This window comes from Nicotiana tabacum, chromosome 23 (assembly GCF_000715075.1).
Source record: "Nicotiana tabacum cultivar K326 chromosome 23, ASM71507v2, whole genome shotgun sequence".
In the NCBI taxonomy this organism is placed as follows: Eukaryota; Viridiplantae; Streptophyta; class Magnoliopsida; order Solanales; family Solanaceae; genus Nicotiana; species Nicotiana tabacum.
Genome location: NC_134102.1, coordinates 129,010,469 through 129,025,264, shown reverse-complemented (window position 1 = coordinate 129,025,264; position 14,796 = coordinate 129,010,469). Strand labels below are relative to the sequence as shown.

General features: G+C 37.0%; 2 protein-coding genes across 2 annotated transcripts; one reads left to right on the top strand and one right to left on the bottom strand.

Annotated features, from left to right (window-relative positions):
* Positions 1-562: 562 nt before the first annotated feature.
* Positions 563-3,806, bottom strand: LOC107766124 (NADH dehydrogenase [ubiquinone] 1 alpha subcomplex subunit 8-B-like). The gene is made up of 2 exons (XM_016584858.2): positions 3,542-3,806; positions 563-829 (listed from the first exon to the last, which is right to left on the bottom strand). Exons 1-2 carry the CDS (start codon positions 3,727-3,729, stop codon positions 700-702), a joined length of 318 nt encoding a protein of 105 aa, XP_016440344.1. The 5' UTR covers positions 3,730-3,806; the 3' UTR covers positions 563-699.
* Positions 3,807-12,162: 8,356 nt separating this feature from the next.
* LOC107766130 (uncharacterized) lies at positions 12,163-12,939 on the top strand. The gene has a single exon (XM_016584870.1). It carries the CDS (start codon positions 12,163-12,165, stop codon positions 12,937-12,939), a length of 777 nt encoding a protein of 258 aa, XP_016440356.1.
* Positions 12,940-14,796: the final 1,857 nt, after the last annotated feature.

The window sequence follows — 14,796 nt, the reverse complement described above, 5'->3', positions numbered from 1 at the left end:
ACAATGTGCAATCCAGCTCCTATTAACTACACGTAATTGAGGAAAAAGAATAATCGATTATTATCGAGGAATCAAACAATCTTTAACTACAACTTTGTTCAAACGTTTCCCATATTTTTACTTATAAAAAAGTAAATTCCATAGTACTTTCTCTGAGGTTTCACAATATGTCAACATTGTTTGCAAGAAATTTAAGGACTGAAACTCAAAACCTATATCAAAAATCAAATAGATTTTCACTCATACCTCGCCATTCTTCTTTGGCCAGAGGGAGTAATCCTTAGTTAATCATAATTGAGATGTGACTTTCTGCATATGATAAGTGAATTTAAAACTGTAGAAACATTTCTTGTTTAAATGAAAATGTATATTCGAAGGACAAAAACAGTATAAACGTCCTAGAAACAAAACTATAGAGGAAGAGACTGCACAACCATTCCAAATTCCCTAAAAGGCGACTGATCCAAATTCCAAATTATGCTCAGAAAACAAATAGTGTTGAGTTGTTGATGAATAGCCGTTTATGCTTTCATGTAGGAAGGCAATTTGAGAGCAACATCAAATAGGCAACTTCCCTGTGATAAGGGTCCAAGCCACAGTAACATATTGATCAAAATGTGCTTACAACAAAACGATCTTCTTCTTGCAAATACATTCAAGTCATTATTTGATAAAATAAAAACGTTATTTCCCAGCCAATCAATAGGGACAGGCCTTCTCAAATTCCTGTTGCTCTTTACGACACATCTCAAACTCATTTGTGTTGTAGTACATGCATCCAGCATACGCATCCATCTCTTTGTTACACCTTTGATGGAGATCCTTCAACCTATAACCAAAAATGAATGAAGGAGTAAAATAAAAATAATATGGAGCTATAGCTCGAGAAGTTTAAAAAAATGAGGAGTAAGGTTTCTCACAGTTGCAAGATCATAAAGTGTTCATTGAGTATCATTCAGATTTCTCACAGTTGCCTAAGCAATAAGATTCATTAAGTATCGCTAATACAACTTGGTTTAAATTAAAAAAATACCAAGATTTTAAGCGGCCAACATGTACTCAGTAAGACCAGGTCTATGTTAGTGGAAATCCACCAAAACATGGCCACTCCACATGTCATCTTTATATTATCTCCACCTTCCCCACACACGGCCCTAACCTAACCCCAATTCCTCCCCCATGATTCAGGCTATTGACCAATGGCTATGTACCAGGAGTATATACTGTTACAGGCATATCAGTTGACAATAAGGAACAAAAATCAATTGGTTGCCTAATAGTTGACTCTTTTCCACATTAATGTCAGTTTTGGGTGTCTAGCGTGGCATTGACTTCTGTTCAAATCTTAGCCTGCATATCAGAGGCATCCAAGCAGGGTACAAAGAGGATTTGCAAGAGATACAATGTGTGCATTCACCAATAATATGCACAAATAAAAGACCTTGAATGCTAGACAATACCTCGACACAGCAAGGCCAGTCTTGTTTGCAGGAAATAGCATGCGGGTCGCGTGGTAATCAGCTTTATTTAGTTGATGGCTTTTAGAGTTGTTTATCTACTCGTAATGTTGATGATGGAGAGATAAAAGAAGTGCTAGAGGAGAGGGAAAAAAAATTGAGAAAATAAAAATATAAGTAGCCTAGAATGGCATTTGGTGTAGAGAGGCTGATTCGGTTGCTCAGTCAAAGGAAGGGATTGCCTTACGTACTTAGTTATGACTCTCTAAAGTGGGCCTGCATTAGTTTAAGAGAATTAAAATGTCACTGAGAAATAACACAAGTAACTGGGTATAAATAATCAGGTAACTGGTCCCAAGGCTTCGGTATCGTAGGGACGTTTCTCTTTTTTCTTTTTTTCTTTTTTCAGAGGGAAGGTGGGATAAGTAGGAAAACAGTTAGCACTGAAAAGGTACTTACAGAGCTTTCCGACATTGTCTAAGAACATGCTTCAGAAGGATTCTAATGAGAGAAATATCCAAGTCCAACGTCTACGTTACATAATAAGGGGATGACAATATCCAACCAGCCTTTTATTTCAAGCAATTCAAATTAGCAAGACACCCAAAACTACCCTTGATTTCACCGGGTTAATCACTCCAAATATATCCCCCATACTACAGAATATTCAACTACTCTGATCAATAATGTTTAGCAACGGCATGGTGACCAAGGAAGAAGATCCTGAAAGCAACCCAATTACATAACGTAACTCATGCAATACACACTCATCTGCACATGGCAAAAGGATATAAACAGTTACAAGTATTCATTATGTTAGAAGAATTTCCAGCTTCTATGCTAAGCGTATACTTCTTCAAGAACAATTTTAATACCAGCACGCATACAAAAATCTAACCTCTGTTGACTTCATAATCGATTTAACATTCCTAAATACACAAACTTTCAGTCTTTAACTGCCAGAAGAGCAATTGTTCATTCTTTCTTTTTTCATGACTGAGGCAAAGCTGTCCTACTAATCTATCCTCCTCCTCTTTAAGTACAAATTTGGTTCAACAGCCATGTTACAACCTCGTCACGTAAGCCTACCACACATCACGCACTATACCACCTTTTGCCGCTGCACAGGCAGCACGCTTGTTCATTCTGGTACATTATTGTTTGAAACCATGTTACATTATGCCTTGACTTCTCTAAGTAGTCCAATAAAAGAAACCAAGGAAATATATCTTATTGCTCTTACTACTCTACCAATTACTAGGCAACAAGAACTATAAAAGGCAGTTGAACTGCAAAAGATTCAACCATTATTAAACAAACATTCAAAAAAAACTAAAATTCTGTCCTGGCATGAGCTTAAATGGAGCAACAGGGTCAGTGAAGACTCATATAGCCGGCCCCAACTTGTTTCAGATTGAGGAGCAACACTATCAGTGAAGATTCATATAGCCGGCCCAAGCTTGTGTCGGATTGAGGCACATCACTTCGACTACTACTAGTAGACGAAGTATCAATCAACTAAACTCACTCCCAAACTAGTAAGGTTGGGTTATAAGAATCCTCTACTTTTTGTTATGAGTGATTTGGACCCATTTCATTCCACTACTCAATAATTTGACAAATTAGAAACTTATCCAAAAAAAATTGACAAATTAGGATTTTGTAAAACGGGAGGTTCTCTAAATCTCACTCTCATGCTAAGTGACACACTTGTTCCTACAATAACATACAAATGTCTAACAAAACCAAACATACTTCGGGCAACAATTAAGCTTAAATCCCAGCTAATCAGATCATCTATGATGATCCTTCTGCAACTTTACTTCATGGGACCACCACAACAAAACGAAAATTCTGCTATATATATACTGTAACATTAACAAACGGATAACTTAAACACTTCATATCTTGAATCAGAAAAAAGTCACCTCCTGATTAGTATAAGTATATACAAACAAAGCCCTAAACTTTCTCCTTTTCTCAATAATTAATTCGCACACAAATCACAACAGTAATAACAATCACAAAAATTCGATAAGGCATTTCAAAATTAAAAAATATTTGAATATGAATTTATCACTTACAGGCTAAGGACACAGCGAGTGACTTGTTGACCTTTGTGAAGGCATTTCTCAGGGTTAGGATCGTCTTTTTTGCACTTGAGATATGCTACATTCTCGCTCCGGCATCTTATGTCAATGTGCTTCGACGCCGACATCAGCACCGCCGATGTTGGGATCGGATTCCCTACTGCATCCACTGCGCTACTCATTCTCCAATAGGCCAAACTTCTCACAACTATCGAAACTTCGTTCACTCTCTCTAAAACTGGAGGTAGTCTTCAGATTGCTGCTCATAGATTTCTCCTACCAAAACTTGGGCTGTTTATTTGGGCCGCTGTGGATTGGGTTGGGTTGTAGCCGTAAAAATAACACGGGCTAGCCAGTTTTTTGACCGATAATTGAAAAATAGCCAGTATTTGCAAAATCAATAAAAAAATAGCCACTATTTTGCTGCAACACGGAAAGTTCCAGCATAATATACTGGAGATTGGTGTACTTGTGTATGAACTTCCAGCATATTATGTTGGAACTCTAGCACACGGAAAGTTTCAGCATAATATACTGGAGATTGGAGCACATGTGTATGTACTTCCAACATATAATGCTGGACCAGTATATTATGCTGGAAGTTCACATGTAAAAAATTCAAACTCCAGTATATTATACTGGAATATTTTCCAGATTTTGAACAGTGTTTTCGTTCAAATTTATCTTTACATGAAAAGTGACTAAATTTCGATTACTTTTAAAATTGTGATTATTTTTCAATTACCACTTGTAAATCTGGCTATTTTTGAATTTCACCCATTGTAGCCTGGTGATTGATTAAGTAGTCTGAGAGCTTTTATAGGACGAAGTGCACAAAGAGCCGTTTTTGGATCATTATTTAAATAGTAGTGAATATGACCGGTTATTTGTGTAAAAACTCCTATTTAAAAATAGTCAAAATTTATTCGAAGTATTCTTTTAAAGTTTAGACACCTCAGACATTCGAATCTAAGTTGAAAAATCATGATTTTGAAGCTTCCAACCCTACAGGTCTGAAATTGGGCTTTGCTAAGCTTTAAATTCAGACAAAAAAAAAGTGAATCTGAGCAAAACTTTTTACCTTTGGTTACGAAGTTAGGCTTTAGAAAAGCCTAATTTCAGGATCAAAGATCTAAAGAAGAAGAGGAAAAAGAAGCGTCAGGATGAGGTTGTTCAAATTTAAAGTTTGTCAAAATTGACTAAATTTTAAATAATTTTAAGAAGACTCAAAATATTTTAAATATGAGTATTACAAACGACCACCTTAACGTCATTTCTACAAATCAAAGTATGTTAACTCCTCTTACTCGTACAAGAATTAACCTAAATAGCTTCTCACTCAACCTCTTAAATTAAAAATAGCATGCGGGTGTATAATATATATATATATATATATATATATATATATATATATATATATATATATATATATATATATATATATAATTCAACATATAATATATGTATAATCGTATATAATCTGTATATACCAGTAAAAAAAGTACATAGAATATAATCTATATATATCGAAAATTCGTTCTGCCTATATGTGTAAAGATCCCTCGCCCTTATAATCAGTCCATCATTTTATTTGGGTCGATCGTGGATTCTGCACTAGGTTTCAATCTTCAAGGGATTAGAGGAATTAACCTAAAAAAAAAAAAAAAAATAAGAGTTTAAGTTTTACATAGAGTGTATCCACGTTTTTAATAATCTTTTTAAGACCAAACTAAAATTTGGCTAATGTTATAAAATATAACTCAAAGTAACAATATAGAACAAGGAAAAATAAGCTAAGAGATATAGAGAGAAAGAGAGGAGAGATTCTTATTTCTTCTTCAATTGTGTTATCTTTCCTATCTATTACAAGACCTTTATATAAGCATGAAAAGTAAAGAATCACTGTTGTAAAATAGTGAGTGGAATGGCCACTATTGAAAGAAATGACCACTATTGAGTGGAATGATCACTACATAAATATGTCATTAAGCATTTGATAAGAAGATCATGAAGGAAGATCATGGGGAAGGTTATAGAGATAATGGAGAAGAGTAGTGAGCATTACTCCTTTGGTGGTTATGGACTTTCACCATAATTCAAAATTTTATAACATTCTCCATTGGATGTCCATAGATAATGTGTCTCGGTAAAACCTTACTAGGAAAAAAACCCTATGGGAAATAATCCTAGTGAAGGAAAAAGAGTACACATATCATGTAAGACGCATTGCTTGCTGCCTCATTAAAAACCTTGCCAGAAAAACCCAGTGAGACAAAACCATAACTAAGAGAAAAAAAGTACAACGCGTATTTGTCTCCCCCTGATGAAAACATCACTTTATTTTCCGGAAATAACGTATTCCAATCTCGTACACCAGCTTCTCAAATATTGAGGTTGGTAATGATTCATTAAACAGATCCACCAAAGTATCAATCAAATAAATTTGTTGAACATCTACATCATCAATATACCGAAGATCATGTCTGAAAAGAACTTTGGTGAAATGTGCTTTATTTTGTCTCCTTCAATATAATCTTCTTCCAATTGAGATAAGCATGCAATATTGTCTTCAATATTAGTGAAATCTTCTTTTTCAAAGAAAAATCACACATCTATTGTATATTGAGGTACTTGCTTATTCAGTTGTTAATATCTTGGCATGACTTGAATAAATAATTAACAGTCTTGTGAAAGTATAATATGGCAGTACCCTCACATACAAATAGATTATTTGAATAACGAACTTTAGAAAATGCCTACACTTGCATAACCAACAAAACCTTGACAATATTTGTTAGATTAAACAAATCTATATCAAGGATTCTTTTTGCAATATAATCCCAATAGTATTCCAATATCTTCATATATGAATAAAATTTTATCTTGCTAGCATATTATTATACTCATAGTTTTAGCAAGATACTAGACACAAAACAAATCATGTACGCCATGATCGCTCTAATTCACATAAGAATTTGCTGAAGTTTTATTTAATAAATTTCTTAGGAACCTTAATATGCTTCAGAATAATTTAAACCCTTCAATGATTTTCATTATACGCATATCAAGTTTTTCATGTATTGCCAGATTAAAATCTGAAATGACTACATCCCCACATGAGAAAATGTCTTTATATAATCAATGCCAGGATATTTACAAATCTTCTTGTAACACAAGTCGTCTTTATGTCTAGCGACTTGACTTTTTTTTTCACACAAGAATATATTTATACCTCCACTGGCTTTATAATTTCAGGTGTTGGGACTATCCGTCCATCTTCATATTGTTCAGGTGAAGCTAATTTTCATTGCGTATTTTTTATTTGGCCAATCATTTATCTGTCCAAATTTCATGGCAGATTTGAGCTCAAGATTGATGTAATGCCAAAATATTATACTTTTAGCACATTACTCGCCTTATATTTTATTGGTCTAATAAGTTATTGTACGATATTTGAGCTAAATTGTATTGTTTTATATGTAGAAACATCGGAAGGAATTATCAAATAAAATTATACAAAAAAAAGGATAAAAATACAAGAAAAGAGCACAAAAGCATCAAATATCCAAACTGTGCTACAGACCCGGCTTTGCAAGGTCTATAGCCAGGTTGACCGTGCTATAGACCAGGCTTTGCGAGGTCTATAGTCAGGTCAACCGCGCTATAGACCAGGCTTCGTGAGGTTTATAGCCAAGTCGACTGCGGTATAGACCAGGCTTCGCGAGGTCTATAGCCAGGTCGACCACGCTATAGACTAGGCTTCACGAGGTTTAGACCACGCTATAGACCAGGCTTCACGAGGTCTATAGTACGGTAATTAAAAGTCGCGGGTTAAAAGACCCAAACTCGAATTTGGACCGGGGGGTTGACATAAATACTCCCCAAACGAGTTATTCTAGGGTTAAAAAATTGATTTTGGAGAAGAAATAGGCTGCCAAGCACTGTGAAGCAAGAATCAAACGAGTTTTTCTTTCCTTTATCTCTTTACTTTGTAGTTTAATGTCTTTAAATATTATGTTGATTGTTGTTCTATTTATGAGTAGTTAAACTCTTTAATCTAAGGTTTGATGGAACCTATTGGAGGATGATTCTCTATTGCGTTTAATATAGATTTGCCTTTGATTTTTCTCTATTTTTCAACTATATTTTCATTGTTGTTAATTGAAGAGCTCTCAATAAACTGTGCCTATTTAGTGTGTATATTGCTCGAGAGAGAGTGCACATTTAGGTAGTTGTTGAACAACACTACTCCTAACGTAGTTGAGAGATCGATACGGAGGGTTTAAAGGCGGAATTAGAGATAACGAAGTCTTGGTGTGGTCGTCATGAGCGGTAAATTAGTGCCAGCTAGCGTAGTTCGAGAGAATACGTCTAGTAAATTATAGTAGTTACTCGAGAGAGAGCTACGACACTTAAAATACTCACGATCGGTAGAAAATATTTAGGCGAATTTATAGGAAACATAGCGAGGTAGATTCCGACAATAGGGGAAATCATAACCTTAGACTTTTCCAAATCTTGTCTACAATATTTACCTTGTTAGTTATAAATTACTGCATTTTTAATTACTTTGATCTTAGTTAATAAACTCTCAAATTGTTTTATAATATTTTTGAAGGTTGATTACTTGAATTCGTGCAAAACTATTAGTTGTAATTAACACGTTATTTTCCTGTGGGATTCGACTCCGGACTTGTAAACCGGATTATATTTGCAATGACCGCTTAGTCCTTTTTATAAGACATAGTTGGGCGTGATCAAAGATCCTCGTCAATATTAATAAAATTGAGCACTACATTATGTCAACAATATCGTCGACAATCATTTTACATCGGTTCCGTCATCACTCAATAAAAACATAACTTATCGAGATCTCATTATTTTCAGGTACCTGAGCCTCTCTCATAAGGTCTTATAAAGTGTTATGTCATGGTGCTCTTATAAAGCACTAGCCTCTTTATTATGACCATCTTGATCATTTGCTCCTCTCCTTCTTCAAGGAGTTTTATCTTTGGAACCGATTCTTCTATTATGTTGCCTGCGTGCTGTAAACTCTGTCTCTCATGGACTTTATTCTATTTGGAGTATTAGCAGTTGAAATATAACATTTAGCTTTGGGTCAGCAAATGCACCTGGCAAAATAAATAAATTATCACTTGAATTTCAAGTACACATTTTCTTGTTTGAGGATCTAGGTGTACTCATAATAATTCATTACATGTATTACTTTTTCAGCTACCCATTTTCTTTCCCTATTTTTGGGATCACCAACACATATCCCTAACCTTATTTGGGAATCCTGATTGTAGGCTAGAAACCCGTATTTTAGTCGTAGTATTGCACTTTAATTATTGTATTTTATGTGTGTTTGAGCTTAAATGATAGTGAGTTATACTTATTACATGTTTTATGCCTTGTAGGAAATGATTCTAAGTTATTTAGGTAATTTGGAGCGAAATCGAACAAGTTGGAGCTTTGAAATCTGAGTAAAAGCCCAAGAAATTAGGCGGGGATCACGTTCGGGGTCAAGGACCAAGTCCGGATATCAAAAAGTGAATGCATGAATTCACTCTGAGAAAAAGCCACTACCGCGCGGCGCGACAGTAAAAAAGTGGCCTGACAAGAAGAATCTGAGCTCTTTGGATTTCCTCACTAGCGCGCCGCATGGCGCGGCGCGCGGCTGTGCAAATTTGTCAGAGTGATCTCCAAGTTCGGCTAGGAAAGTATAGTTTTGTCCGATCTTGTTTCTACATTGTATAAATACACAAAAAATACAATTTTGAAGGGACTTTTGACCTAGGAAAGATTGGAGAACCAACAAAGGTAAGAAGACTCAAGAATTCATCAACAATACAACCTGCAATCGGTACAATACAAGAGTTTGTATCGAAATCAGTAGCTTTGATATTTTCTTTGTTCTTAAACTTATTTGAGATGTATTACTCTATTGTTATGGAGTAATTTCCATTAGGGTGTTGAAAGATACCGTGTTTTGATAATTTGATCAGGGATTCGATTCTTGATAATTGTTAGAATTACTTGATGGAGTTTTAATTTGTAGTGTGGAGTTATTTCTTATTTTGCTTAATCGAAAGAGGAGCCTTATATTGAATTGCTTTATATCTTATACTCTAGTTTAAATTCGCGATTCAAATAGGTAATCAAAAGAGCCTTTTGAATTGTTAATCGAACTAGAAAATAGGGAAATATTCGTAATAAGTCACCCTTTAGATCATAACCATCATTTTGTTGTTGCAATTGTTTACCATGCTTCAATTGGATTAATTACTAAAATTAACATTTAATCGAAAGAGAAATATTAACTTCAAGTGTAACCTGATTATCTGTTGAATTCGTGAGAATTAACAGTATTATAGAGTGAATTAACTCAAGAATTGGATCCCGAGTCAATTATCTTGCACTTATCTAGTCAACTACCCTTATTTCTCTCATTGATATTTCTTCGTTGTTCATCTGTTGTCTTTTGTGATCAATTGTTACTTGCTTAATTTTTAGTAGTTAATCGTAGTAATAGTCATCAAATCAAGTATTAATTTTCCTGGATAGTAATCAACTGAAGATTATTCGAACACTGTTTAAATTCAATCCTTGTGGAGACGATAATTAAACTATACTATCTTGGACTAGTGACCAATAATTTTCTACACCAGTTTTGCACTCGTCAAATTTTGGCTCCGTTGCTGGGGATTGGTGATTAATAATGTTTAACTTAATTTTCAGTGCTAATTCAGGAACAACTTTATTTTATTTTCCTTTTTTGCGCTCTCCTCATCTGTGTGCAGGCAACAGGTTGAGTTCAACGGTGTATGGCTTGATCCTCTTCAAAGAACTTGGTGCCATACGACCCAGAGTTAGACAAGCACCCGAGGCAGTTGAGAAGAGAGAAATGATCGAGTGGATTGTTATTGGGCTAACCTTCAACTCAAAATACAATGGTAAACAAGGAAGAGGTAGTGGACCTAGCTGCGAGAGAGGCGGATCAACAACGGGAAGCACGGTTAGCAGCTGAAGCAGCAAGAATTGCAGATGAAACGGTCGACGGGGAGCGAATGTTCAATCCTAATCGAAACGTGCTAGAAGATGAATTTGAAAATGCAGCTCCTAGACCTGGGAGGTCGTTATGAGATTATGCCAGATCGGTATACAACCAACAACAGTCTAGTGTGAGACCCACATCCATTGATGCCAATAATTTTGAACTCAAACAGGGTGTCATCCAGACCATTCAGAATAATTGCATATTCAGAGGGAAGCCCAATGAAGATCCCAACAACCATCTGATGGGCTTCGACGAAATTATGAATACATTCCGTTACAATGGAGCATCACATGATGCCATATATCTCATAGCATTCCCGTTCTCTCTTAAGGATAATGCAAAGTAGTGGTTGAGAAGTCTGCCCGCAGGGTCAATCCGTGCATGGGAGGAAATGACGACCAAGTTATTAGAAAAATATTTCTCTGTCGCTAAGACTGGACGAATGAGGAAAGATATTCACAACTTTAGCCAAGGTGATGGGGAGACAGTGTTTGAGGCATGGGAAAGATTCAAGGAGCTATTACGGAGGTGCCCTCATAACGGAATGGAGCAATGGATGCAAATCTAGGACTTCTAGGACGGTTTAAACCCGTCATCAAGGAAAGTGCTGAATAGTGCGGTTGCAGGCCCTCTGATGAAGAAGACTCCTGAAGAGATTGTCACTCTTCTGAATGAACTATCTTAAGACGCAGAACAATGGTCCACTGATCAAGAGGACCGAAAAAGATCAGTAGGGGTGCACCAAGTAGAATCCTCAGTAGCAATGCAGGCCCAAATTACATCTATGGCTAAGGACATCAAGCAACTGACACTAACTCAGGTGCATAATCAACCACATGTGGGATGTGACATCTGTGGATTGGGACACCCGATATATGAGTGTCAAGCTACAACTGAGAAAGTCAACGTTGTGGGAAACTTCAACAGAGGCAACTACCAAGGAGGTAGTAATTTCAATTCTATGGTACAGAGACATCCAAGGTTCTCATGGAGTTCTTCAACTAGTAGTTTGAACTCATGGCAACAGCAGAATCCCAGAGCACCAGTGTAAGGACCTCCTGGTTTCCAAACTCAATAGAGGCAACCATACCAACCTCCACAGCCCAACAACTCAAGTTTAGAAGATCTAATGAATACATTTATAAATAAATCCAACGAGAAACTTGAGACTCAGGGAGCAAGGCACAGACATCCAGAATCTGAAAAGACAAATGGGGCAACTTGTAACATTATTGTCAGAAATGGCAATGGGGACTTTACCGGCACACATTGAAAAGAATCCAAAAGAGACAACCAAAGTTGTATCTCTCAGGAGTGGGGAAACATTAGCAGAGCTAAAGGCAAAACCAAGGGATGAGAAGGAGATCAACTCAAACAAGATAGCTAAAGAACAGAAAATCGGTGAGTCTTTACCCAAGGAGAATGTAAGCAGCAAGGATGTTGATAAACATAGGGTGAACAACGCAGTTGAGGAAAGCAAGCACATGCCATTATTACCATTTCCTCAAAAGATGAAGCGAAGAAATTAGACAAATGCTTTGGGAAATTCTTGGAGATGCTGAAACAGTTGTATGTGAATATCCCGTTCACGGAGGTGCTCACACAGATGCCAGCCTATGCAAAATTCCTAAAGAAAATCCTCTCAAGCAAAAGGAAGCTCAAGGAAATGAAAGTGGTCAAACTCAATGCCCACTGCAGTTCTATTCTACAAAACAAATTTCCTGAGAAGTGTGGGGATCCTCGCAGTTTCACTATACCTTGCTCGTTGAGTAGCGAAAATTTTGACAAAGCCTTGTGCAATTCAGGTGCATCCATTAACTTGATGTCATTATCGGTGTTCAAGAAATTGGAAGGAGAGCTAGGAGTGATCAAATATGTGCCAGTATCCTTGCAATTGGCTGATCAAACCACGATCATACCTGAGGGCATAATTGAGGACATCCTGGTAAGGGTAGACAAATTTATTTTTCTAGTAGAATTCATCGTGGTAAATGTGGAAGAGAATAAGGAAGTGCCTCTAATCCTGGGGAGACTATTCCTTTATACTGGCTGGGCTATTCTTGATATATATGAGAGGAAACTCATTCTACGAGTGAGAAACGAAAAAGTGGTGTTTCAAATGAAGAGAATGATGAAATACCCATGTGATGAGGCATCTGCCTATGTTTGTCTCAAGCTAGATGTGGTGGGAGAATTAGCTGAACAACACAAACTAGATAAGCTGGTAGGTGACTCACTGGAGCGATGCATTAGTCAATCGAGCACAACAGAGGATGAAGATCTTAAGATCAAAAAGGAAGTTGAGGCGCTGAAAATGAGAACCAGGTGGTAGATGAAGATCAATTCGATAAAGAAAAGAGAAAGCCGAAGCTGGAAATGAAAGTACTCCCGACACATTTGAAATATGCTTTTTTGGAGACTAACAATTTTCCTATGATTGTTGCTGCTGATTTGACGGGTGAACAGGAACACATTCTTGTGGAGTTACTACATAAGAATAAAAAGGCAATAGATTGGAGTATAGTCGATATTCAGGGGATCAGGCCTGCAATCTGCATACACACGATCTTGTTAGAAGAATGGAGTAAACCAGTGGTGCAGCCCCATCGCAAATTGAATAAAAATCTTGAGGAGGTGGTTCAAAAAGAGATACTCAAATTGTTGGATGCAGGCATAATATTTTCCATCTCTGGCAGTCAATGGATCAGCCATGTACAGGTTGTGCCGAAAAAAGGGGGCATGACGGTGGTAAAAAATGAGGACAACGAGCTAATTCCTACCAGAACAGTTACTGGGTGGAGGATGTGCATTGACTACCGGAGATTAAATAATGCAACAAGGAAGGATCACCTTCCTATTCTTTTTATTTATTAGATGTTGGAGAAGGTGGCAGGGCGTGGATGTTACTGCTTCTTAGATGGATATTCAGGGTACAATTAAATACCCATTGCTACCGAGGATGTTGAAAAAACCACCTTTACATGCCCGTCCGAAATCTTTGCATACCGGAGAATGCCTTTCAGACTATGCAATGCACCAACTACTTTCCATAGATGCATGATGTCAATATTTTCATATTTAAATGGGAAGTGTCTGGAGGTGTTCATGGATGACTTTACGCTATTTGAATATGACTTTGAAGATTGCTTGAGGAACCTCGAACCTATTCTGAAATGATGTGAGGACACTCACCTAGTACTCAACCGGGAAAAGTGTCACTTCATAGTTAAGGAGGGGATCGTCTTGGGCCATAAAGTCACAGCTGAAGGTATTGAAGTTGACAGAGCTAAAGTAGACTTAATATCCAAGCTCCCTCCACCGACCTCAGTGAAGAGCATCAGAAGTTTTTTGGGGCATGTCGGTTTCTATAGAAGGTTCATTAAGAATTATTCCAGCATTACCAAGCCTTTGACTGCATTACTTGCCAAGGATGTAAAATTTGTATTTGACGTGGAGTGTCTCAGAGCATTCGAACTGAATTAAGGAGAAGCTATTAAGTGCCCCCATAATGGTGACTCCTAACTGGAGTGAGCCTTTTGAGATAATGTGCGACGCCAGTGATGTGGCAGAGGAGAGATAAACTGTTCTGACCCAATTACTATGCAAGTCGGACCTTAAATGATGCTCAAGTGAACTATGCTACCACAGAGAAGGAGTTCTTTGCAATAGTTTTTACTTTCGACAAGTTCAGATCCTATATGGTGGAAAGCAAGGTAATAGTGCACACTGATCACTCAGCACTGAAATATTTGTTGAGTAAGAGAGAGTCCAAACCGCGTCTCATGCGGTGGGTACTGTTGCTCCAAGAGTTTGACTTAGAGATCAAAGATAGAAAGGGCACAGTAAATCAAGTCGCAGATCATCTGTCTCGACTTGAGAGACTTCCAGTTGAAACAGTTGAAATTAGAGAAGAGTTCCCTGATGAGCAGATTTTCTCCATTGCTGCAGTCTCGAAAGGCCGCCTTGGTACGCTGATGTAGCCAACTTTTTGGCTAGTGGATGGCTGCCTTGTGAACTTTCTCGTGATCAAAGAAGGAAGCTTCAAGGTGAGGTAAAAAATTATTTCTCGAATGACCCTTTCTTGTTTAAACTGTGTGCATATGGTATGATTCGAAGATGTGTGCTTGAGGGAGAGATGGCAAACATTCTATCTCATTTCCATAATGGAGCAGTTGGAGAACACTATGGT

Bases quoted from the DNA above. Each gene is read 5' to 3' on its own strand.
- LOC107766124 (XM_016584858.2), bottom strand. From the start codon at position 3,729: ATGAGTAGCGCAGTGGATGCAGTAGGGAATCCGATCCCAACATCGGCG. The intron at 830-3,541 runs GTAAGTGATAAA...TTTTGGTTATAG, and splicing joins ACTCGCTGTGTCCTTAGCCT to GTTGAAGGATCTCCATCAAA.
- LOC107766130 (XM_016584870.1), top strand. From the start codon at position 12,163: ATGCTGAAACAGTTGTATGTGAATATCCCGTTCACGGAGGTGCTCACA.